Below are 25,313 nucleotides of genomic sequence, written 5' to 3'. Positions count from 1 at the left end.
ATTATCATAGGAAGGTTGGCTCATTGGCCGAGCGACCCTCTCTTCCTATACTTCCATCCTCGTAGCCATAGTGTCAAGCCTACCATTGACTTCCACCCTTGAAGCCATCGTGTCCATCTTAGCATTCATTTCCATCAGCATTTGCATGATCGAATTGATGGGGATGGTATGCGAAGATTGTGGGGTGTGCTTATGGGCACTTCCGACATTCAACTCCTCATTCCCTTCTCTTGAAGTATGCCCAAAAGTATCCCCTTCTCTTGAAGTGTGCCCAAGAGTATCCTCCGGAGCATCCAAAATTCCTTGTTCCATCATTGCCTCTTCATCCTCTACCTCTTCGGAAGCCAAAGTATTGCGCCTCGGTCGCCCTTTTGGCTTCGGTCCCATGGAAACCTTCGATTTCAGAAATTTGGCTCTAAATTGAGGTAGGGATGTCCGATTGAAGTGATCTAAAGCTTGTTGGAGAGCTAATGAAGTGTACTAGACCACTATGCAAAGACCCGTAAGAGATGAGGTGTTCTACTATTCTCTGTTTTAGGGTTTACAGGGTTATAGGCTGAAACGGTATTTTGGGTATAACTTGAGCTAGAAATATCCAAATGCAAAACTTTTTAGCTCAAATCGAAGCCTTCAATGAGTACTACAAGTCTATGTAATTGGATCTAGAAGACCTTCAAATCCCTATGTGACTGAATTAGGGTTTATTGTTTTTGCAAAAATCCTAAATTCTACCCTAAAGAGATATCAAAATGTGGAGGTTAAGGGCTCGTTGGGTAGCTCTAAGGAAGCACTAAGAGCTCATATGGTCCCTTTTAATTCAGTCCAAAAGGGTTGGGACTGAATTAGGGTTTTTGTGAATTTGCAGATTCTTGCCAAAGTGACCCTTTTTGTGCCCAATTGATCCTTGTTTGCTCCCAAACCAATGTCAACACCTTCCGCACCTCATTGGCATCCCAAGGTCTGCAAATCATGCTCCATAAGCTTCAATTGTCCATGTATGACCAGAAATTTGAGAAAATTTTGACAGTCTCCTTTGTTTTAGGAGCTAAATCTCAATTTTTCTCAAGTAACAATGCAAAAATCCATAATCCTCTTATCAATTCCCATCCATTACATAGCATGTGCCTCAACTTGCATCACCAAAAGGTATACAAATTCCTTGCAATTCCAAGCATTCACCATATGTTTCCCATGGCATAATGCAAGATCAACTCCCATGAGATGTCCATATATTAAGGCACCATTGCCATGTACATAAACCAAGAGGATCGTCAGTGTAGCGCGTTGAAGCTTGCCGATCTCTCGGCCAAGCTCTTCTCACCCCTGTACCTAGTTCGAACCAAGGCATGGGTTGAGACCAAGTCTTCACCTCCACACCTAATCCTCCACCGTACCGCTTTACCACGGCACTCACAACACGGTGGATTCAAGCCATGCTCCTCCCCCCGGGCCTCTCCGCCAACACCCGGGGTACCCTCACCAACATATCTAGTTTCTAGAAATTGAAGTGAGTGCAAACAATTGTGAGGTGCATATAGCTTGAATCTGAAAATGAGGTGGATCACTTACAAGGATGTGGCATGACTCATGCCCATTACAATATACTCATAAACCATTATGCATGAACTCATGCTTATCCACATAACTCCAAATGTCCCCCATTCATCCAAAGATCCAACATCAATCAGCACAAGTGAGGTAATACCATATACCAATGACATCAATATCCAATTGGTATCACTCCCAAAAGCATTACTTATGAGTAATTGGCATCAAATGGCATTCAAGGGCATCAACTTGCATTTGAATGTAGCATTACCAATTGATTCCAATCACACATCAAGCTCTTCCAATGCTCAATAGCATCATACCAATGCATAAAAGCATCATGTCCATAGCAAAAGCCTTCTCATTATTACCCAACATCCACTCCATGCATGTGGCTCAATCAATGCATCTAAGCATATGCATTCCTTCATCCATTTATGCATGGATTCATCAAAGAATCTTGCATTTGTCTCACAAATGGCCACATGACATCCAAATGGGTGTGATTAAAGAAAGATGTGAGTAATAAGAGCATGTAATCACTTTCCAATGGATCATGAGTTATGTAGGAATGTTAAAATGCTGTGAATTAGGGTTTCCATTCATGAATAACCCCAATTTGTCCATAGCATGAAGATTAAATAGCCATAACAACTCACCAATGGTATTCCGAAAGCTTCAATGGTTGGATTGTTGCTTGATAGAGCTTCCAATGGAACCAAATCTTAAAGATTTTTGCAATTTCTGTGGGCTGCTCAAACCTCCTCTTCTCCCTCTCCAATAGCAATGAAAAACTCCCCAAAATCCACCAAAGAGATGCCAAACTTCATAGCTAACAAACCACATGGTATGGAAGGCAATGAAATGTAGCCTAATCTTGTGAAATATGGCCGTGAGGAAGCGTGGAAAAACGACGCTCAACGCCTTCCCTCATGGTAAAAAAAGAGCAATAGCCACTCCAAGATTAGCCCTCAATAGCCATAGAATACACTTGCAGCCATTTAGAGTGAGTGGAGATGAACAATGGTGAGCTATGTGAGAGAGATTAGGGTTTGGAGCAAAGGGAAAGAAAAGGGAAAAAAAATTTCAAAAATTTTCAAAAAAATTGCATGTAAATTGGTACTCTATGTGTTCCTCTCCTCAAGATCAACAAAAGCCCTAGTAAATGGAAGCAAAACGGGGGAAAGATGAGAAGTAATGGCTATGGAAAGCTTGGAAAAGAAGCACAAAAGATAAACATGATTAACAGAGAGATTAAGAGGTGATTAATTCAAATTTTTTTCAATTTTTATACCCCGCCTCAAATATTTGGTCCAGAGTGCCCAAATTAGGTCCAATTGAGCTAAATCTCCATGAAATCACATGAAATGATGTCTCCCCTCCACTAATCTCCAAAGATTAAGTAGAAATTAAGCAAGATTAAGCCAAAACTCCAAGAAATCAAGAGAAAATTCAAAAAATTATCAAGAAAATGACTAATCTCATGCCCAAAACCTTGATAATGGTGGATCAAAATCAAGGCTCTGATACCAAATGAAATGGATCTAAAGCAAAATATGGAATCAAACACATCAAAGCAAGAATCTAGCATCCATTAATCATGAGATTAGTGATCAAATGGCTCATCACATGAATATACAAGAGAGAGAGAATCTATAAGTGCATGTAGCAAGAGAAGATGCACAAATAGCCTAAGTGTGTTTAACCTCTCACCCCAAGGAGGATGGCTTTCAAGCTAGCCATGAACTTGACCATGGAAGGCCAAATCTCCATAGATGGAGCCCAAAGGTACAAGATGACCAAAGTTAGTAAAAGTGTCAAAAGATGTCAAAAGATCCTACCAAAGTACCCCAAGCCCTATTTATAGTCACTTTCTCCTTTTGCCCATGGGCCCCTATGTACGTGTGGAAATCAAGCTCTATGGTTCATGACAAAAGGTCTCTGGTGCTTCTGGATTCGGTCTGAGAATGTTTTCAGACAAGTATTTTTTAAGAAGACTTTTTTTTTTGCTACTAGGCTCACTTGTCCAAGTTCCAATCTCTAAACTTTCATCTCCAAGATCATGTCTGTAGGCTCACATGTCTAAGCTCACGTTTGTAAGTTCACCTATGCAAGTTCATATCTCTAAGTTCATGTCTCTTAGCTCACATCTATTCATGCCTCTAGACTCATGACTCCAAGCTCATGTATATAAGTTCACACCTCTAGACTCATGTCTCCAGGCTCATATATAGAGATTCACGTGTCTAGACTCATGTCTACAAGCTCACATCTCTAGGTTCACATGTCTAGCTTCATGAATGCAAGCTTCACGCCTCTTAACTCATGTCTATAGGCTCATGCCTTTTTTGTATGAACTCGGCTCATGTATTTCCCTTGTATAAAATGAGCCTACCTAGGATACAGAAAACTAGAGATTGGGCTTTGAGAGGGTTGGTGTGTACAATTATTGGGTAATAGGTGTACAATTATTGGGTAATAGGTGTACTTAGTTTCCCAAGAATTGCGAAGGACTAGAATTTTCTTTGAAATTTGTAGATTGTATTACAAGAAAATCTTCCAAGGACATGGGTAGGTGTGGCTACAAGTCTTTATGGCAGTAATAATTGGTTTGTACTATATTAGGTAGACCTACCTCGAGACTCACATCTGCAAGCTCATGTGTCTAGGCTCATCATAGCTCATGTGTCTAGACTCATGGCTCACATATTTAGGCTCACATGTTCAAGCTCATGTCTTTTTGTGCAGGACTATGGGCTCACTTCCCCTACTTGAGAGCTAGTTTGGTTTGGTTTTTAATGGTTTTTATGATTTTTTGAACTTGATGGTGTATGATTAATGGTCCTAATGATCACCATGTAGCTAGTTAAGTGTTTTTGATAGTTTAACATGCTTCTAATCTACCAATCCCAACAATGCATGAACAAATTATAAAAATATGAAATACATAAACATAAATTGATAATCCCACTATAATGCAACCTAATGGAGCTTAATGATTGTTTTCGGAGTGGATTCCACTTTAAATGATAATTACTAAGCTAGTCTTTGGATCAAAGCAATGAAATCTAAGCTTCTTGGGCCCTAATTTCATACAAATCACCACAAAACTAAGGTTTTGCCCTACCAATAAATGGAAATAGAATGCTCTAATGTAAAGTAAACTTCAATTCAAAATCAAACCACAAACAAACACATCCAATAGCTCCAAAACCATGTGTTTTTTGGAGTGCGACCTCCTAATCAATACTGGGCATTACTGGGTGATTCCAATAGCTTGGAGTGGGCAAAAAAAGAGAGCTAAGTTGAGGGCTAGTCCCCCGCAACGGCGCCAAATATGTTTAAGCCAAGAACTTACTCCCTGTGTCGTTGGGTCTTGTCTTTGAGCTGCATATGCAACTTCCCATTGTGCGTGTGCTAGCATGTCCGTGCATCCTCACTTTGTTGTCACACTAGAATGCTTCTTGCCAAAGGGGTGAAAAGAGAGAGCTCTCAATGCTTAGATAGAGGCAAGAAGAGATGATCCTTCATGGAACATCTCTCATAAAAGCAGGGGAAGAAGAAGTTAATTGAAGAGGGAAACCTACATCTGAGCATGAATCCATTTAGCAAGCATGAATTCAAAAGAATAGAAGCAAGCAAGAAGGGAAGAAGGAGAGGTCACAAGAAAACTATTGCAAGGGAATGATTGTATATTGCTTATTATAAAAATGACACATATACAAATGACTGGTTTTCACACTAGGCTATCCAAACTAGGAAGAAGGAGAGCTCACAAGAAAACAATTGCAAGGGAATGATTGTGTATTGATTATTATAAAAAATGACTTATATATAAATGGCTAGTTTTCACACTAGGCCAATGAAACTTAAAATGCTCTAGCCTCTATTACTAGTCTTAAGCAAATATGTATCTGTAGACTTTCCCTAATTGACATAAGTACATGGTAAGACTACTTTATAAGTTCCAGCTTCGTCTTACAAACGTTAAGTGCCTGTTTGGGCAAGTAAGATGGCAAAGGCCATATGGTAGGTCGGGTAGGCGAATCCATGTTAGCCTAATGGAGTGGTTAACACACACACATACTCGCACACACGCACGCACGCACACACACACACACACACACACACACTCTCTCTCTCTCTGTGTCTCTTGTAGAAGAAAAAACAAAATATTTATTCTTTGCGGGTGGTTGGATCCACGTGGAAGGTAGAGAATCCAAGTGGATCAACTACTTGGATAGAGGCCCTTGAATTGTTAGTTGTTATAGATACATTCTCTCACCCCTATGATTTATTTACACACGTTATAGTTTTTCTTTGGTGGGTCTCAATCTTGTGTTGCATTCATCTTGTATACACACACCATTACTATTGATAATTTCATGTGACAGTTTTTACACTAGTATCACTCTTTTCATTTATCGATTCCTCCCAGGAAAACTCTTCTCATTTAGAACTATTTTATAGAAGGATAATAATATAGCTCTAATCTTAGCATGCAACACTATTGATTTGTTTTTCAATTGTGAGAAGTGATTGTCTTCAAATATTTTTAATTGGTTGTGTTTATTTTTTGGCATTGTGTTACATCATTCAACAACTTTAGAACTTATATGTATATCAAGAGCTGCCCTCTTGTATGTGAGAGAGAGAGAGGAGAGAGAGAGAGAGAGAGAGAGAGAGAGAGAGAGAGAGAGAGAGAGAGAGAGTCGCTTAAGGTCGACTTAGAGGGTTATACACCCAATTGACGGCGGAGAGGGTTATACATGAGAGAGAGAGAGAGAGAGAGAGGGCCACTTAGATAGAGAAAATGTGAATGTATATATAGTCAGGCATGCCTTCAATTAATTAATTGAATTGTAACGTTTCAACCTTAGCATTCTAAGGTTTAAACCTTATCATCCTAACATTCTGAACGTTAGAAGATCATGCAAAAGGTTCAATGTGTGTCTCTCTATGTTTTTCTACGCTACAACATCTCTCTATGTTCATCTTCGCTTCATCTTCGCTTCAACGTAGCTCTCTCAGAGACAGCGAGAACCGAAGTTTTGTTTTTATTTTTTAACAAAAATTTTCTTAATTTTAAACAACACGCATTGCGCGTCTCTCTCACACAGCGAAGGACGAAGGAGGCATTCGCCTCAATAGAGAGGCGAAATTCCAAATAGCATGCCTTTTTTATAGGCACTTGGGGAGATCAAGCGAGAAACATCTGGAAAAATCCCACCACCTAGGAAAACAAAGGATTAAAAAAAATAAAAATTAAGCTAAAGCTTTCACCTCAAAAGTTAGAGTCCCTCTCACTAATTAATTAATAGCTAAAAAAATTTGGCACCCATATTTTGCTCCAAGGGCCCTCCACCATATTTTGACAGTTTTGAAATATTGATAAAGTACTCCGGCCTCCACCATTGGACAGGTACTAGGTAGCCTTCGTAGTGTTATTTTATTACCCAGATGTCAGTGTCGTTAAAACCTTTTCACCCAGCAGTGTGAAAAGGAAAAAGAGAGGTTTTCCAATTTCGGGAACATTGGGGCTTGCCTGCCCTCTCCTGAAGAAGTAAAACCTTCACTTCTCGCGCGCTACAGAAGGAGCAATTCGACCAAAATGGAGGTCGGAAGCCATGGTTTTTCACGAGTCGGTGCACACAAGTATGTGTACAATGCTGTTCTCGGGTATTGTTCTGAGTTAGGGTTTCTCAAACAAACTCAGTTTTGCGTGTGAGCTGGGGTTCCTCAAACAGGTAAGAACTTAGGTTTGTTTGTGAGCTAGGGTTTCCCAAGAAGGTAAGGAATCGATGGCAGCTTCCTCTCAGATAGGGGAACAAGTTAGAACATGCAGTTAAGAAATTGATGGCAGCTTCTTAGGCTTTCATGTCAGATAGGGATTCGTGAACAGGTAAGCGCAAACAAGGTGTAGTTTGTCTCGATTTCCTCTCCGTTAAGGTTTCCTGAATGGGTTAGCTCAAACAGGTAACGAATGCTCTGGCAGCTTCTGAGGCCAGAAAGCTTGTAAGCATTTCTTGTCAGCTAACTTTTGTGAAGCAGACTATGGCTGAGCCTTTTTCTCGGTCGGCATTTCCTTGTAGAAAAGGCCTCTGAATTGTCTGTTAAGGTTTCTTCAATAGATTTAGTGGGCGGGAATCGCCCTTATATAAAAAGGTTTCCCAGCGTCTATTAGGGTTTGAACATACAACGCTGGCATCGCTTGTAGGTAAGAGCATGTCAAGCCTTTGTTAGCGTTTCGTGAACATACAACGCTGGCATCGCTTGTAGGTAAGAGCATGCCAAGCCTCTGTTAGCCATCGCTTGTAGATAGGAGCCTTTTCTGCGTTTGTTAGGGTTTTGCAGAAATTGCGCAGAGAATGCTGTGTGATTCTCTTTGATTGTGGTGCTGTAGAGAGGCGGACAAGGTCTTCAATTTGGAAATCAAAGAGTTCATTGCCCCTTCTTCAAACGAGAAAGCCACCGGGGAGGATCCTGCTGCGCTTCCTTCTGAAGGCATGGCTGATGCATCAGAAACAACTGAAGCTCTCAACAGCTCAGCTGGCACAAACACAGGTACAGTTCAGAGCTCTTCATTTTCTTTCCTTTCTTCGCTCAGCTACTTTAACAGTGTTCCCCTCAAACAGACAGACCTGTGTTGGGGGATCCTTTATCCCCTCAGGCTGGTCTAGAAGTGAACCTTGAGAATGAAACTCAGGAGGTCAATGGAGCATTTGATGAGATGATGGTGCTGAAAGATGGCATGCTTACTGTTTCTCCTTTAGCTGTTGGAACTTCAGGTGATGCTTTGTTGGACAAATTATCATTATGAACATATCTGCCAGAAACCCAAGTATAATTGAAATATTGTTGTGCAGTGACAATTGAAGCATCTGATGCTCAAAAGGCTCCAGTGCCAGGCCTTTCTCCAGTTGAAGATGCTATTCAAGCAGTGACACAGGATCCTGCTGAGGGAAGCTCAGCTGCAGTGGCTGAGGTTTCTTTGAAAGTTGCAACAGATGCTCCTACTCAAGAGTCGGCTGATGCTTCAGCTTTGGAACGAGCCAGGGTTCCAGCTGGAGAAGTCCCTGTCATGCAAGTGGAAGATGCTAAAGTAATGCTTAAACCATCTGAAGTGCTGTTACCTGCAGATGAACACGCTAACATAGGAGAAGGTATTATGGAAGTACTGGTAACTCCATGCGTAGAAGCATCAGTAGAGCAGGACATTACAATGGGTGGAACTTCAGATGTTGCTGCAGAAAAGCCTTTAGAAGGAGAAGATGCGCAGGAGGAACTGGCAGTTGTTAACAATGTGAGTGGGAGTTCTTTTTGCTTCCTTTTTTGAGTTACACAACTTCCATTGCTTGTCTTGGAAGAGTATGGTGAGCATGCATAAGTGGAGAAGCCATGTGGTAAATCAGTCTGGGATGTATCTTATTAAGGAGTGTGACTTTGACACTTGGTCTACTTGCTTATAGTGACATGGATGTGTTGTTCTTTTGTCAGGAAGTTTCCGAACAGGACATACAATCAATCAAAGGCCAGAAAGTGATAAAGAAATTCGGGAAAAGGAATTTTATGGGTGATGTTGTTGACTATGATCCAGAGTCCAAGTGGTTCAAGGTGAGTTGTCTATCGAATGCCATGAGTTTCAACTTCTCAAGAATTTTAGTTCTCTTTTGAAGAGACCTTTGTAACAAGTGTTAGCTAGCTCATTCAAAACTGCATGAGTTAATGCCGATGTAAAGAACTCCTAGGCTGCTTTCGCATTTGTCATGTTTTTGAATGCCTAGTGCAGAAAATGGAGTGGTCATTGCAGTCAGTTGTGATACATTCATGTGAATGGCCTTGTCAGATTGTTTATGAAGATGGAGATGTGGAAGACCTGGAGGTGGGGGAAGTGAAGCCATTACTGGTTGCACCCGGCACTGCCTCAACAAAGAAGACGGTTCATATTGATAAAGGAGCTGATGAGGAGTCAAAAAAGTATGGAGTTGCAGTTATATTTGATTCATCTACATTTCTGCAGTCAGCTAGCATGGGCTGGTCAGACATATGATTCTTTGTTGCCTATTTTACCTGTGCAGAAGCTCAAAGAAACCAAAGAAATCAGGTACTTCAAGCAGTGCAAAGAAAGGGAAGGGATCAGGAGCCAAAACTGTTTCCACATCTCCTAAAACACCAGGTTCACATGGCAAAAGTGCAAAGAAGTTCACTGTGACGCAAGAGACTCAAAAGGCAAATTTAGTGCCAAAAAGCCCAGGAAAGTTGGAAGTAGAGGACTTGGACTTACCATCTTTCACAACGAAATCAAAAGCAAAGTTGGAATCAGCAACTTCTAAGAACAGCAAAGGGGGCTCTGCCAAGGTATCCAGAAGCTTAGATTTGCAGTCCTCTATAACACAGAAAGAGAGCTCTGGGAAAAAAAAGGCCACGAGTTCTGGAAAGAAGAATGGCACTAAGTCACCAAGTGAAGGTACAAAGTCTGGAATAAAGCGCAAGGCAGAGGGGAAAGAAGTAGTTGAGTCAACAAAGAAGCGGTCAAAAAAGGGAGTCACTGAGGCAAAGGCTGTGCCTTCTGGTGGTAAGATTGATACAGTTGATGAGGCTCATCATGTAGGCAAACCAGTCAGAAAGGATTTTGGTGGTACATTGTACGACGGACTTGTAGTCAAGTTTGATAAGAAGACGAAGTACTATAAGGTTTGGTTTCCAAGTTTTTGGCCTTTGATCAAGAAAGGTGGATGGGGTAATGCATATTCTAGCTCCTTGTCAGTAATTCTACTTTGATACAGGCAATTAAATGTATTTGTTTCCAGGTGAAATACAATGATGGTGATCGGGAAGACCTTGAATTAAGTGAACTGGAGCCAATATTAGCTCCTGAGAGCAGCAGTATCGATGAAGATTCTGATGAAAAACCAGCCAAACTCAGCTCATTGTCTACATTGATGTCCCAGGAAAATAGAGTCGTGACATAGTGAAGTTCCTGAGGTAAGGCGTGAGTGCATTCCTTGGGTTTCTCTGCATTTCAAATTTATGAACGAAGTCATGGTAGTAAGGAACAATACTAAAATGGTAGTAAGGGACATCGCTAGATTGTGATTTACCCACTCGTGTAACAGGATCTGGACATTTTTTGCCTTCACTTTTTGGAAGCTTGGGAGACTGCAAAGCTCATTCAGCATGGAGGGTGGCATTTCTTGCAAGTTGGCAAGGGTACTATGTTCTATCAAAGCACAAGGCATTGAGTTGTTTTCCATGCTAGGCGCTCGACAAGAACTAATTCTGCTCCAATCTCGTGACACTAAACTTTTTTGCAACTTTGTGTTGTTGGGATATTGGGTTTCCCGAGTCTTAGTGTTGAGAGCTTAACATGCAATCATACTGCCGTACTATCAGTTGAAATTCTGGTTCAACATAGCAGTTGACTGGCTGACTAAAATTTTGATTGCTTTGTACATCAGAGCAGGCATACAATGCAATTATCTGTACAAAAATGAGGAGTAGAAACTAAGTTTTTCCACTTTATGTAGTGAAGAATGTTTCAAATCTGGCTTTCTGCCAGTTCTGGATGTTGCATTACAAGTAACAATTTTTCTGTAGTGAAGAAAGGCCTTGCTACTTGTTCTGTAGTGAGGATAGGATTGTTGTATCCGCCCAATTGAGTAGCCTACCACGCCAACAGCAACCTTACGTGTAGCAACCGCAGTACTTGCCTGCCAAAAGTGCTTCGAGATCGTGGAGGGCCGTCTTATTGCTGTCTTTTGGTCTTGCTGCTGGAATCCACGTACAAGTACTTTGGGAATTTTGACAAATGCACTTTCTGATATAATCTTTATCATTACGGCAATTGCTATCAATTTCTCTTATAATTAGTGTAGGAAGCCTGAAAAAAAGCTTGCGTGTGTACACGGCAATTGCTATCAATTAGCCTGTAAAAAAGCTTGCGTGTGTACATTAGAAAATGAATAGCTCCAGCGTTCGTAAAAGTGGAATCAAAATTCCATACAACATGCAAATTTATAAAAGCGAAATTTTGGAAAAAAAAAAGCATGGAAAAAAAAAAAGCAGTTCAAGGTACAACAAACTTTGTGGACTATCTATTACATATTAACCATGGACAACCAAGGCACAAGGAGAGAAGAGAAAAGAGAAATCTTGGATTAGAAAAAAAAAAAGAGAGTCTATTAGATTGACCCTTTGTATTTTGGCTTCCGTTTTTGCGTTTCGTTTCTTAATGTCTTTTACATATTGCAATGACGTGATGATTGAGTACTAGTAAGAATTAAATTAAAACAAAATGGACCCTTTGAATTGTTCCGCTCGAAAGCTTAGATTTTAGATCCATGTTACATGGATCTTTTTGAATCTTATGACACAAGATAAAGCATATCTTATTATGATAAATTGAGACTTTAACAATTAAAAAAAAGAGAAAATGTTTGCTTTTTTTTTCTCAACAAAAATATTTTAAATGTCCAAGACCATACAAGCATGTAGTGTGTGTTTGTTGATGATAAGGCAAAGACCTCAATAATTTTGTGCTCATTGTGAGTGCCCATGATACAATTCATTATTGGTACCAACAAGGAAACCCGGTGGGGTGGACTCTGACACCACGACAAAAGCTCCCACTAGCACCAAGGAAACCTTTTACTAGCCCCCTACCCCAGCAGCTCCTTAGTCTCAACATATACACTAGTTCCTATTGCCTATCAAATTCCCTTACCAAAGAGGTGTGCATAGATTTCCACAATTGCTATACTTGCCTCCCTAATAGTATAACCTTAACTAATTCCTTCACGAACCACACTAATACAATAGTACTCAGTGACTCTACCTATAGATACAAAGAACCTTGAATAGAAGAGGTATGAGTCTTATGAGTAGCAAGACCCCTACGAGTAGTATGATCCATATGGGTATCCAAAGTGGGCCCTAACCATAGATTATTCCTTCTTGTTCAAGCATGTCATCTACATAAACAATGATAATAAAAAAATCTTGCTTGTCCTTTTTCACATATAAAGTGCTTTTTGTAGGACTATTTTGAAATAATTGTCCAGTTAGATAGACATGAATCTTCTGGTACCAAGCTCCGGGAGCTTGTTTCAAAAAGCTTCATTAAGCTTGCATACCTTATATTCTTGACCACGTTGGGAAAATCTAGCTGGTTTAACTCACTACTTCTTCTTGTAATTCACCATTCAAGAACGCTATTTTGATGTCCATTGGTAAACTTTCCATGATGGGATGCTAAAGCAATAACAAATCAGATAGTGGTCATATGAGAAGTGCAAAAGTTTTATCATAATCAATTCCTTTGTGAGATGGGCATAAACTTTTGCAAGAAGTCTGGCCTTGAATCTATTAATTGATCCATTTGCATTTCTCTTGACTTTGAAAACCCACTTAGTACCAATAGCTTTTTGGCCAAGTGGTAGATCCACTAAATCCCAAGTACCATTTTTTGAAATGTAATGAATTTCATCTTGCATGGTTTTCACCTAATTTGGATATTCTTGAGCCTCTTCAAAAGACTCAGGTATCTACATCATGTAGAGAACTAAGAAATACAAACTCAACTAATAAATATGTGGTTCAAGCTTTCTTGCCAAGTGGTATATCCATTAAATCCCAAGTACCATTTTTTTGAATGGAATGAATTTCATCTTGCATGCAATTTGGATCTTCTTGAGCCTCTTTAAATAGGTTCATCTACATCATTTAGAGAACTAAAAAATTCAAACTTAGCCAAAAAAGAAGTGATTTGAGTATCGAATCTGGTTTTACTCTACAAAGGACGAGACAATTTGCTATCCTACAAGGTGCTTCTAACCCATCTAAGCATAACCCTAGGTATAATGCCTAGAGTTAATGACTCTAGGCATAACCCTAAAGTAATTGATTATTGCTGATATTTTAGCATTTACTGAATCTTCTAAAGTTGGTGCATCAATTCCTTGATCATTCTCCTCGCTTGCAATAATAAACAAGGATACAATAGGCAAAATCTACTTAGAATCGACAAAAATTGGCACACGTAAACAACCTATCAAACATGTCTAGAGAATTGGCATATGCATGCTTATTTAATTCCATCATTGGACATAATCCTCTGTAAAAACGACATCCCTTACTGATAATAATCTTCTTAGTGAGAGAATTGTAGAGATGAGAATCTTTGCTTTCAGCACTATAAATAAAAAAAGTGCATTTCACTGCCTTGCAATCAAGATTAATTCTATTTTATGATGGCACATTGTTAACCAAATCAACATGCTACCTTGCACAAGAGAGGGAGAGAAGAAGAGAAGGAAGACCATGCAAGGGTCGGTTCGGGAGAACAAGCAAATAGTCAACCCTAATGAGGGTTAACTCCCCGATGTAACTCCGCTAGGGGCTCACTCCACGATGTAAGTCCGCTAGGGGCTCACTCCACCTCCACTTGTTTCACTCAAATGGAGCTTCCACAAGCTAGGTAGTGAGCAAAGAGGAAGGGAGCTCTGGAGAGCTCAACCTCTACTTTATGCCTTTGTGTGTTCAAGAAGAAGACAAGAAGAAGGAGAAGAAGAGGCAAGATAAGAACCATCACGTACGCAACCACAATCAAGCAAGGAAGCATCAACAAACACAAGCCTACCACCATAGCCACAAGAGAGTGAGTGAGAGAGAGAAGGAAAACTCAATTGTAATAATGGGATTATCCATTTTCATATGTCAGAAGTCACTTATATACATGATCTCTCTTTTTACAATGGCCGGTCGCCCATTTAACAATTAGGGGCCCAAAATTGATTTCCTAGCTCTATGTACACCTACACTTATTCTTCTTATGTCTAGCATTACACATGTTGTAAGCTCGGTCCTCCCATTCATCATTTACATGAAGCGTTAGTGTGGTTACATAATAAGGAGTTACAAGAAGCGTAACCACGCTTAAAAATAATGTTAACTAGTGTGGTTAACATATCCCACTCCCTAATTTAGATTCGTCCTCGGAGCTGGCAAGAGACTCAGCAAGTGTAGATGGAGTAAGTTTGGATGAAGTCATAGCACGATTTGGGATGGGGGAGATCAATGGAAGACTTTGTAGTTGGTCCAAAATGTACTCTCCATCATGTCTTCAAAAGTCAGCAGGAGCCATGCGGGCATCCATTGGATGCGCTCGTAGTAGCCAAACAATTGCTTTAGGGTCGGGCCTTTGTTGAGGACGAAGGCCTTGGCTGCCCTCGTAGTAGCCAAACAATTGCTTTAGGGTTGGGCCTTTGTTGGACGAAGGCCTTGGCTGCCCTCGTAGAAGTGGTTCATTAGGAGAAATATGGACTCTCCATTTTGCCCCTTAAGGGGTTTCTCTCACTTCTCTCTCTCTAGAAAAAGATTCTAAAATAATGTTATAATATTAGCTCTTGTAGAATCAAGGAGATCTCTTTATATTGTTTTTAAAAGAGATTCACCTATTATTTTATTGTAGTACTGTCCCATGTCCAAAGTTAGGACCACCTGTCCTCAAAATTCTCAAATATGAAATAATACTAGTTTATTTGATCTAAAAGCGTGAAGCATATAAGATGTGACACTCTTAAATACCCACGACTTTTTAGCTTCTAAATCCTTCCAAATAGCATTTATGTATTTCAAAATGGGAGAAGTTAAAAAACGGAATAGCTTGATGTAGACATTACATTTTCAAATTTCTTTTTACCCACGCCTACCTCTATGCTCAAGAGTGTGACTGATAATTTTCATCATTTTTCATTAAGTATACATGGGTTTATGAAATTTTTTCTTCATTTAGAAACTTCTGTAGATTTTTTAGAATAAGAAAAGTAGGGTTTTCAATTTAGGGCGATTTTAGTTTGCTTTGATGAGATATTGCTTTAGGTTTTTCACTTTCCCTCCTTTGTACATAGAAAATTCAATCTGTGTTTGTTTTCTTTTAGTAGCTATGCTCAAAAGCTTTCTTTCCCTCCTAAACCACATTAATGAGTTTAGATCTTCTCAATCATGGGGTTTCTTCTCTTTTGTAATAGAGAAATTGAAGGGTATGTTGATTATTTGGTGCCATTTAGTTGGAACCACATATTCATCTTCCCCTTCAATCATCTTTCTGTTCATTAATCTCTACAAAAGAATCAAAGAACAAGAGAGTAATGGAGGTATGTCCATCTTGTTATCTGTTATGTTGTTTTGTTATGGTTTAATTTTATCTGAGTTATTATGTTTTCTTTTCTATTTTGACCATCTTATTGTTCTAAATGTGATTTAGTCATGTGTGAAATAGAAGATAATAGTTGAGTTTAATGATGCTATTTCTGTGCTATTTGGATTGTTCATTACTGATGTGTGAAATATAATTGTTGATTAATAGTATTGATTTAGTTTTGGAAACAAAAGAGTAAAAGAATCAAAGAACAAGAGAGCAATGGAGGTATGTCCATCTTGTTATCTATTATGTTGTTTTTTTTATGGTTTAAAATTGTCTGAGTTATTTTGTTTTCTTTTCTATTTTGACCATCTTATTGTTCTAAATGTGATTTAGTCATGTGTAAAATAAAAGATAATAGTTGACTTTAAGGATGCTATTTCTGTGTTATTTAGATTGTTTATTAGTGATTTTCTGAGTGAAACAAGTGTGTGAAATATAATTGTTGATTAATAGTTATGATTTAGTTTTAGGATATATTGAAGTCTATATGTTATATTCAATAATGTTATTTCTCATTTATGATGTTATTTGGGTGAAACAAGTGTGTTATTTTGATTACAAGTTATGATTTAGTTCTATATTATATTGAAGTTATATTTGGTTAAAGTTATGTTCAATAATGTTATTTTTGAGTTGTACAAATGTATAAAAGCTATTTTTTTGTTAATAGTTGTATTTTATCTAGAGCTAATTTTTAGTTAATAGCTGTGTTTTGTCCAAATGCTAATTTTAGGGTGTAGGCTGGAACAAGAAGAGAGACATTCACTTCCAATTGGAGGCCGAGTATGCACTGCTAGAGACAAGAGAACAGCAAGAAGTAAAAAGCAACCAGAGATAATGCAACAAGACAAAACGCAGGGAAAAAACATGCCGACCTTTGGGTTGAGGAGTGTATTTATCCACCTGATCCAATTACCCCAAGACCTCCACAATTTAGTGGGCTTACATCTTTCATTAAGTATGTGTGTGAAGGTAATGCAGGGTTATTGGGATACACTAGGAGACTAGCAATGCAAGCTCATAGTGTTTACACATTTGTTCAGCGCACCATGATGGGCATGGATGCAAGGATTAAGGAGCACACAAAATCACTAAGTGAAAAGAAGAGAGAGTATTAGAGTCTGCAAGATGCAATGCATGTTATGGAAAATGCGGTGCATGTTGTCAAGGTAGACAATGTAGAACTGCATTGCAAAATGCAAGGTTTGGAGAAGGACAACAAAAAGATGGAAGCAATGCTTGCAAAGACTGTTGTTGCTGGACCCTCAAAACGAAAACCAAACAAGCATGTGAGCGTGTGAGGTTTCTCAAACCACTTTATGAGTTGACTAGAGGGAGTGGGCAATATAATCGATGGGTCTATGCACAATGTGCAAACATGAAGAATATGTTTTCCAACCCAAGTGAAGAGGTTGATGATGCAATTGCAAAGGTCTTAATATAAGAAAAGGTATAGTGAAGTATGCATTGAAAAACCCCAAATTTAAAACCATCGGTGATGATGTTGCAAGAGTATGCTTGAAGGAGGTAAGCAATACCTTCACAGCCTACAGATGCTTAAGGCATATGTTACAAGGTAGGGATTAGCTCCGAATCCTATGCTATGATTTAGAAGCAATTGGATGCAGGGTTTAAGGCTGTTCTTAACAAGAGACGGGTGGTGCCCATCCCTAAACCGTTCCATCATGTAAAACAAGCACGAAAAGATCTTAATGCAAAAATCTTAGACACAATTGGTGAAAGTCTGGATCAAAGGAAGTGCCCTTCAAATTGCATGTAGACAATAACTTTGTATTGAATGTATGCAAGCTACAAGCAGCAATGGTAAAGTTCTACAACATGTCTGTTGAAGAGTGCAGAGGTAATCTTCAATTTCTTTTGAAGCTTGATGAGAGTGAAGTCGTTAAAGGGCCAAAAGCTTGAACGTGTTAGCTTCACACTAATGAGTAGGGCGTTGGATCCCATCATCAATTCAAAACATCCAAAATATTTCAGTGTGTAATTCGAGAATGAAATATGGTGGCTTGCTGCATTTGAGGTACTAAAGGAGGACCATGAAGTACTTAAGACTTTTTTTAAACTTAACAGAGATACCAGATATTATACGACGAAAAAACAATGGTGAAGTTTTGCATGTCGATGGATTTGGTGAATACAAGGTAGAATGGCATCTTGCTGGCGACGATTTGAAAACATTGAAATATATGTTGGTGTTTTAAATTCAGCATCAGCTGAGTTCCCTTGCTTATATTGCATGCAATACAAAAAGAAAGACAAGGATGTGAAGAAACAATGGATTGCAAGGACAGGACAACGTGGTGCTCCAACACGTGACCCGTGTGTTCAAAGGAATGGAATGTTGGTGCCATTAGATCCTAATGGGATCCTATTTTAGAAATACTCTTAACAAGGGTCTACTTTTGCACCTTGCATTGCATAGTAAGGATAATAGAGAAGTTGGTGTTTGAGTACGTGTGTTTTGCCTACAAGATGCAGCCTGCTTTAAATGCTGATGCAACATGCAAGAAGGTAGAACAAGTCGTATGTGATGTTGGATTGCACTGGGGCCAAGTAGAAATAAAAAAGGACAAGAAAAAGTAGAAATTTGCCATGTAAACTGTGTTTTGGGGGAGCGAAGGCTAGGAAATTCTTATCTCCACCATGAGATGAAGATGGTAAGTTGCTTGTAAAACAACCAGAGAAGTATGAAGCATGGAAAAAACTACACATGGCTGTCCCTGATTGGAGCAATGGGGGGACGGACGTGGATAGCAAAGGCAAATGTGTGGATTGCACTTGATGAATTAGCACCACTTTTACAAAACATGACATTCAGTTTTGATGATGCCAATGCATTTAAAGAGGCGGTTGTAAACTGTTATAACTTAATGACAGAGGCATGGACTTCAAATTGCATTACACACTGTATGGTCAGAGTGGTACCCATTTCATTTTTATAATTAAATTGTGAGTGTAATATTTTGAGTTTAATTGTGGATCCTGTGTTTTTGAATGCAGCACATATTGAGGCTCATGTTCCATACTTTGTTGAACAAGGAAGTTTGGCGATATGGTCCACACAAGGCATAGAGTGATCTCATTGGTAAGCTCAAGGCGGATTCCAAAAAGCAACGGCACATGGAGGTGATTCCAATCCTATGAGGCAGTTACTTCAATGGTGGTATAGGAGAATATAGATAAGATATGAGGACAAATTAATAAAGTCCAAATCCAATGATACAAAAGCTATTCGAAGGGTAATATATGAAGTGAGGAAAGTAAGATATGAAAATAGTATGGCCAAAGAACATCATGCAGAATGGTTGACAACCCAAGAGAGAGTCGGTAGCAAATGGAAATATCGATAGAATTGTAATTATAAAATAACATTTTATGTTTATGAGAGTATTGGAGCAATCCAATGTTTTAAAGAAATAGGTGTTTGCTAAAGTCAACATGGATAACTTTTTCAAAATAAGTGTTTACTAAAGTCAACATGGATAAATTTTTGACAGTGTTGATATTTTTTTAAAAGTAAGTGTCAATAACTTATAGTAAGTTCCATTTATAAATAAAGGCACTTCTTTCATTTCTTTCCATTCCTCCATTTCTCTCCATTCCTTCTAGCTTGTGAGTATGGCGCGTATTAAGCAAAGAGCAAACAAGATGCCTTCCAAGACACCGGCTCATTCATCTGGATCTAGTGAACGTACTAACACCGACAATGATGAAGGCCAAGCTCCTCTCACTGCTTCAACTAGGAAAGCTACTCCCGCGGCTCTAGCTGGAAATGCTCATCCACCTACACATAAGAAGAGAAGATGGAGACCAGGTACCGTCGCTCTTCGTGAAATTAGGAGGTTCTAGAAGAGTCCTGAGTTGATTATACCCAAGGCGCCTTTGTTGAGGTTGGTACAAGAAATACTGCAAGATCTACAAAGAGGACATCACTACAAGTACTTTTCAAGAGATCAAGCATGTAATGTGGAGCGATGGTTAGCCCAAGCGTTGCTTGCTCTTCAAGAGGCAGCTAAAAGTTACTTGGTGGATCTCATGCATGATGGTCAGCTGTTAGCCATCCATGCCCGATGCATCACACTCAAGCCCTCGGATCTCACTCTTGTTCGTAGGATTCGTAACACAATAGTGATGCATTCAACCTTAACCATGACATGGTTTGAAGAGTTGTGTAAATGCTCATGTATTGTTTTGTGTTTTCACGTTTTCCTTCAGTTCTACTCAACTAGTTGTACTTTATGCGATGTACTGGGTTTGGATATTTTAAGTTTCCTTGTTTCCAATGTTGTGTACCGGACTTGCCGATTGATTTGAATATTTTAAGTTTTCTTCATTTCTAATGTCAGTGTATATTCTTATATTTTTGTGGAAAAAAATTTGCAAGTGTATGTGCATGTGTAGGTGCTTTTTTATTTGTGCATGTGTAGGTGTATATTCTTAAATTTTTCGAGAAAAATTGATGCACGGTGTGCATAGATCATAATGGGCTGAAATTTGTTATGTGCATAAATCATGTGGCTTACATCATGAGCATGCATGTGCAAGCAAGTCCATGTGCATATGCAAGTGCTATTTTATATGATAATATGTTTTTTCCTAGAAAAAATTGATGCATGGTGTGCAGTGATTAGAATGGGTTGAAATTTATTTTGTGCATAGATCATATAGTTTACATGTCTTAGATAAAATATCAGCCTATCAAAGGCATGTAGGGCCCTTGTCCAAAGGCTCGTGTGTAGAGGCCTTCTTTTTTTAATAGTAGGTCTATACACGTGAGCCTTTGGATAAGGGCCCTACACACCTCTGATGGGGTTGATATTTTATCTAGGAGGTGTTCCATGATACTTATATGTACACATAAAATTAGAGCTCATTCTGATAAGGAAAACTATTTTTAAAAATTAAAAAGTATCAAATTTATTTATTAAGATAATTTAGAAAATATATAAATTTTCATCTATAAGTATGGAAGTAACCCTCATTTCACCTCATTTCTCATCTTTTATTTCTCTCTCTCACCTCCAAGAGCATGGCTCGCACCAAGCAAACTGTTGGAGAGTCTGGCCCCCCAAGGTGACCCCCCGTCCAACTACACGGCAGCAACATCGCAAGCATAGGTGGAGGCCTGGCACTGTGGCTCTCTGTGAGATTAGGAAATACCAAAAGACAGTGAACCAGCTCATACCAAAGCTCTCCTTCCAACATGTGGTGCGAGAGATCATGCATGATCTCTACAAGACTGTCGTGAATAGGAGGTTTTGGGTTTGTGCAGCATCAAGCCCACTATCTACGCGGTGGATAGGCAAAGCTTTGGAGGCACTCCAGGAGGCTGTAGAGGTGTACCTAGTGGACATTTTTGGTGACACGGTGTTTGCAGGTTTCCATGCAAAGAGGGTCACCATTAGTGAAAAGGACGTAGTTGGTGCGACGCATGCGACACTGGAGAGATCCTCCAGGCCAGGATCTTTAGTTTTATTTTTGTATATCTCGGCATGAATGTAATTCTCAAAAGCTATATAAAGCTCGATGTATATCGTTAAATTTTTTTTTCCTCTTATCTTGTGTTGCAAATAAGTCTCTTTTAATTTGAGTTTATATAATTTGTTGATTTATATGCATCTTCGAATGGATACAATTTTTATTTGAGTTACATGTGTAATTTGAATTTATTTACTTGAGTCAACGAATAAAATAAATTACAAGACACATATTAAACAAAAAATTTTACAACCCAAATTTCTATTCATAGCATAAAAAATTACATAGTCATCAAAGTTACATAATCATCATAGCTATATCCTAGGCTTCTTACTACTAGGCTCCCTAGACTCTGAAGTTGCCTTGATGGCTGGAATCAAAATATGGAACCCTTCAAGCTCTTTCCTGATGACGGTGGGATCCTGTACTCCCGTTAACAATGCCATGGGGGGCCACCACGGAATGTGAAGGCCCTGACCTTTGTGACTCGAGAACAAGTAAAGTAACTTTGAGCGTCGAAGTAGAACAACTTTTTCCAAACTTGATTTAGTCGGAATAAGTTTGAATGCAACACCCTTTGTAAGTGCTTTAATCTTCAAAAAGTTCTCCGCATACCTTGGAGAGCAAGTCTTGTGGAAGACTATCACATCATTGGCAAGTTTGCCAATGTAGTCCTTGAGTGTAGAGTCCTGAACCCTTCCTTGGCCCCCAAATCTTCCACTCTGCCTCGATGCAAATTCATCAAGATACACAATTTCTTGCAAACCAATAAAATTGATATCAGCATCGATCATGCAATGCATGGGAGAGGATGATTTTTTTAATAGAATGGTCCCAAATTTGATATTTAGGGCCTCTAGGGCATGTAGACCCCACATGTATGATCCCATGCCCATGAGAGAGGTTGGGAAGTGCACTGTCCGAAAGGCTTGCGTGTGGGAAGCCCTGATTTTTGTAGATTCAGGGCTTCCCATGACGCGAGCCTTTAGACAGTGCACTTCCCAGCCTCTAATGGGCATAGGATCATACATGTGGGGTCTACATACCCTAAAGGCCCTAAATATTAAATCTGGGGAGAAATTGGTAAAAGGAGATACCTTTTTTACTTTGTCAAGCTCCTTCTACAGCAAGGGTGCCTCTAGGTCTAAACTCTTGCAAAACCTAGGGTAGATCTGGTCCCCAAGGTAAGCATAGCGAGTGCTGCTAATCCACACGACGAAAGCAGGGGAGGCAGCCATGATGGGTAGTGGTGGGGAGAGCTAGCACACAAAGTGAGAGCTAGAGAATAGATAGTATAAATGAGTTTGATCTATAACTTATACTCATATTTATACTTACACTTAAATTTATAATATTTATAATAAATTTATACTTGTGTTTATTATATTGCTTACAAATATCTATAAACTTATATTTATTTTTATACCTTATGTTTATACTCTAGTAAATAAAGGACACTTCATTAAAATATAATAAATAATAAATCATACTTCTATTTCATGTTACATTATATTATTATTATTATTATTTACATAGTTACTTATTTCTATTTCATGTTACATTATATTATATTATTTACATAGTTACTTATATTATTATTTGAACTTAAATATATACTTAAAGTTATATTTATTTTTAAACTTATATCTATAGACTTAAAAATTAATGACACTTCATTAAAATATAACAAATCATAAAAATATATTTATATTTCTAGCATAATTAATTATATTATTATTTACACTTAAATATATACTTATATTTATATTTACGTTTGTACTTACTTATACTTATCATTATTTTCTTACATATTGAAGGGTTTGAAACACAGTAGACTTAAAAAAAACCATAACACTTTATGGAAATGAAGAAAAATTAAATTTTACAACACTTTTAGAGAAACCACTTCTTATATTCACTTGACTCACACAGTGATTGAGTCATCCAATCCTTAGATGGGCAGTTGCATATTGATAAGTAATCTTAGTTTTCTTAACTACTTCACAGGATCCAAACAAATGTGTAAACAAACCAAATGGTACAAACTAACTTAGATGCACATCTCAAGAGCCTAAGGATGGTTTCATGGCAGTATGAACATCAATTTTTATCTTTACCCTACATGCTTCTGACATGTCTAAGCTAGGATTATACCATTCGTGGGGCTAGACAACGGTGGTAGTGGAATATACTCCAAACTATGTCTCTCCACATCATACATTGAATCATAAAAGTAAACATTCTGAGATGCCAATTCGCTTGCACTCTTCTTGTCATAGATCAAGGCACCTATCTTTGCATGTAAAATATTTAGCTTTCCACTAAAACATTCTACATTCTGTCATTCATGCAGAGTGGATGGATATAAAGCTACAAGCAACAAACATGCTTGTATTAAAACTCTATCTAATAACCATGGACTCAAAGCACAAGAACACAAAGCATAGAGATATAAACTTACTGTTAGGCTTATGTCTTTCATTGAAGTTATAATGATGTACTCGAATCTCTGTGCATATAAATATGTTGAATGAAAGCCTCTGTTATTGTACTCATACCATTTGTGTGTCTCCTGAACTATATGATTCTACCTTTTCATTTCTTGTTGGGGTTTGTGACATCTTTGAGCTTGACCTTGAAATTTCCACGAGTACTTGGTCGCATTAAAATCTAGTTTAACTTAATGTTTTGATCTCAGGGATCCATGTACCTTCATCATCTCTCTTGTTAAACACCTCCACTACTGTGTGAATATTAAGGATATTCCTCCTCCTTGAAGACATCTAAATTAATAAAGCTATACTGCATGATTAATAAATATACATGTTAGATTGTAAGCAACAAATAAATATTAAAACAACAAGAAATAAACATCAACTTACTGCTTTGATTTACACAACCTTGCTGACAACCTTGTTGCTTTGATTTACACAACTATGAAAATAAACATAACACATTAAGACAAAACATTAACAAACCCTAAACCTATGATCATTACCCACATCAAGACAAACCATAGACAAACCCTAAACCTATGATCATTTTACTATTGTATTTTATGCCACTTGAAATCATTACTGTGCAGAGAAGATTGTAATCAACAAATAAAGATTAAAACAACAAGAAATAAACAGCAACTTACTACTCATAACCTTGCTGCTCACACAACCTTGTTGCTTCTGTAAAAATAAACAACAACACATCAAGATAAAACATAAACAAATCCTAAACCTATGATCATTACTATGGTATTTTATGCCACTTCAAATCATTACTGTGCAAAGAAGATTCTAAGTAACAAATAAAGATTAAAACAACAAGTGTAAGATTCTTTCCGAGGAGTAAAGGTATAAGAACCTCCCCTTCTGTTCTTGTAATTATTCCTCTCTCTAAAATAGGAGAAAGATCTTGTTTTACCTTGTTTTGGCCTAGAGAGAGAAAATGTCTAGAGAGAGATAACCCAAAATTGAGATATCTTTGGATATAAAAATCCTCCTAGTGTCTAAAATGGTTTCCCCTGAAATAGAAGTTCAAAATGAACTTTCCAATGTGCATTAGGAATCAATTAAAAATGATATAAGGGACCTTAGCCTAAGGGTCTAGATTTTTAAAAATTTTGGATTATGGCGGCCCAATTAAGGTTCCTATGGGCCAATAGGATTAATCCAAGTGTTGGGATGAGATAAATCTAAAGAATAAAAGAAAATACCCAAAAATGAGTAAATGCTCACATAAGATGAAGAGTTGACTGAGTACAAGGTTTATTAGTTAAAAATTAAGAGATATTACTAAAAAAATGAGATATTTTGAAGAAATTATGAATTTTTGACACCTTGGTGTAAGGAAGGGGGGACCTTTGAGGTAGGCGCCTCCTTCACATGTGTGGGAAGGTTTTTCAATTCAAAAAAATTGTGATATTTTTATCTCTCCTCTATCCTGGATCAAATTAGATAAAAAGGGAGCCTTGTCCAAATTGAGTCATACTGAACCTCGAAAATTCTAGAACCCAGTTGGACTTGATTAGTGGCCTCCCTCACCTATAAATAGACCCTTAGTCTTTTGTAAA

The 25,313-nt window shown here is 38.3% G+C and overlaps 1 protein-coding gene across 10 annotated transcripts; it reads left to right on the top strand.

The window, feature by feature from the left end:
- Window positions 1-7,056: 7,056 nt before the first annotated feature.
- LOC147630709 (uncharacterized) lies at window positions 7,057-11,163 on the top strand. Of its 10 annotated transcripts, none has more exons than XM_086810669.1 (9): window positions 7,057-7,203; window positions 7,952-8,112; window positions 8,255-8,336; window positions 8,415-8,851; window positions 9,046-9,162; window positions 9,395-9,525; window positions 9,627-10,242; window positions 10,359-10,533; window positions 10,665-11,163. In XM_086810669.1, exons 1-8 carry the CDS (start codon window positions 7,176-7,178, stop codon window positions 10,518-10,520), a joined length of 1,734 nt encoding a protein of 577 aa, XP_086666795.1. In that variant the 5' UTR covers window positions 7,057-7,175; the 3' UTR covers window positions 10,521-10,533; window positions 10,665-11,163. The 10 variants fall into 10 exon arrangements, with proteins under 10 accessions (XP_086666795.1, XP_086666794.1, XP_086666793.1 ...); XM_086810668.1 differs by having other exon boundaries at window positions 8,184-8,336; XM_086810667.1 differs by having other exon boundaries at window positions 7,145-7,227; window positions 8,184-8,336.
- The last annotated feature ends 14,150 nt before the right edge of the window (window positions 11,164-25,313 follow it).

Source organism: Cibotium barometz, chromosome 16 (genome assembly GCF_041138505.1).
Source record: "Cibotium barometz isolate CiBa-2024 chromosome 16, ASM4113850v1, whole genome shotgun sequence".
Lineage (NCBI taxonomy): Eukaryota > Viridiplantae > Streptophyta > Polypodiopsida > Cyatheales > Cibotiaceae > Cibotium > Cibotium barometz.
The sequence above is the reverse complement of the archived record's forward strand: the minus strand, read 5'-3'. Positions and strand labels throughout refer to the sequence as shown.

What these genes read in the sequence shown, in the direction of transcription:
- LOC147630709 (XM_086810667.1), top strand. Translation starts at nt 7,160, where the DNA reads ATGGAGGTCGGAAGCCATGGTTTTTCACGAGTCGGTGCACACAAGTAT. An exon ending in CAGAGTCCAAGTGGTTCAAG is followed by an intron (nt 9,163 to 9,394) that starts GTGAGTTGTCTA and finishes TGGCCTTGTCAG; the next exon opens with ATTGTTTATGAAGATGGAGA. An exon ending in AGAAGACGAAGTACTATAAG is followed by an intron (nt 10,243 to 10,358) that starts GTTTGGTTTCCA and finishes ATTTGTTTCCAG; the next exon opens with GTGAAATACAATGATGGTGA.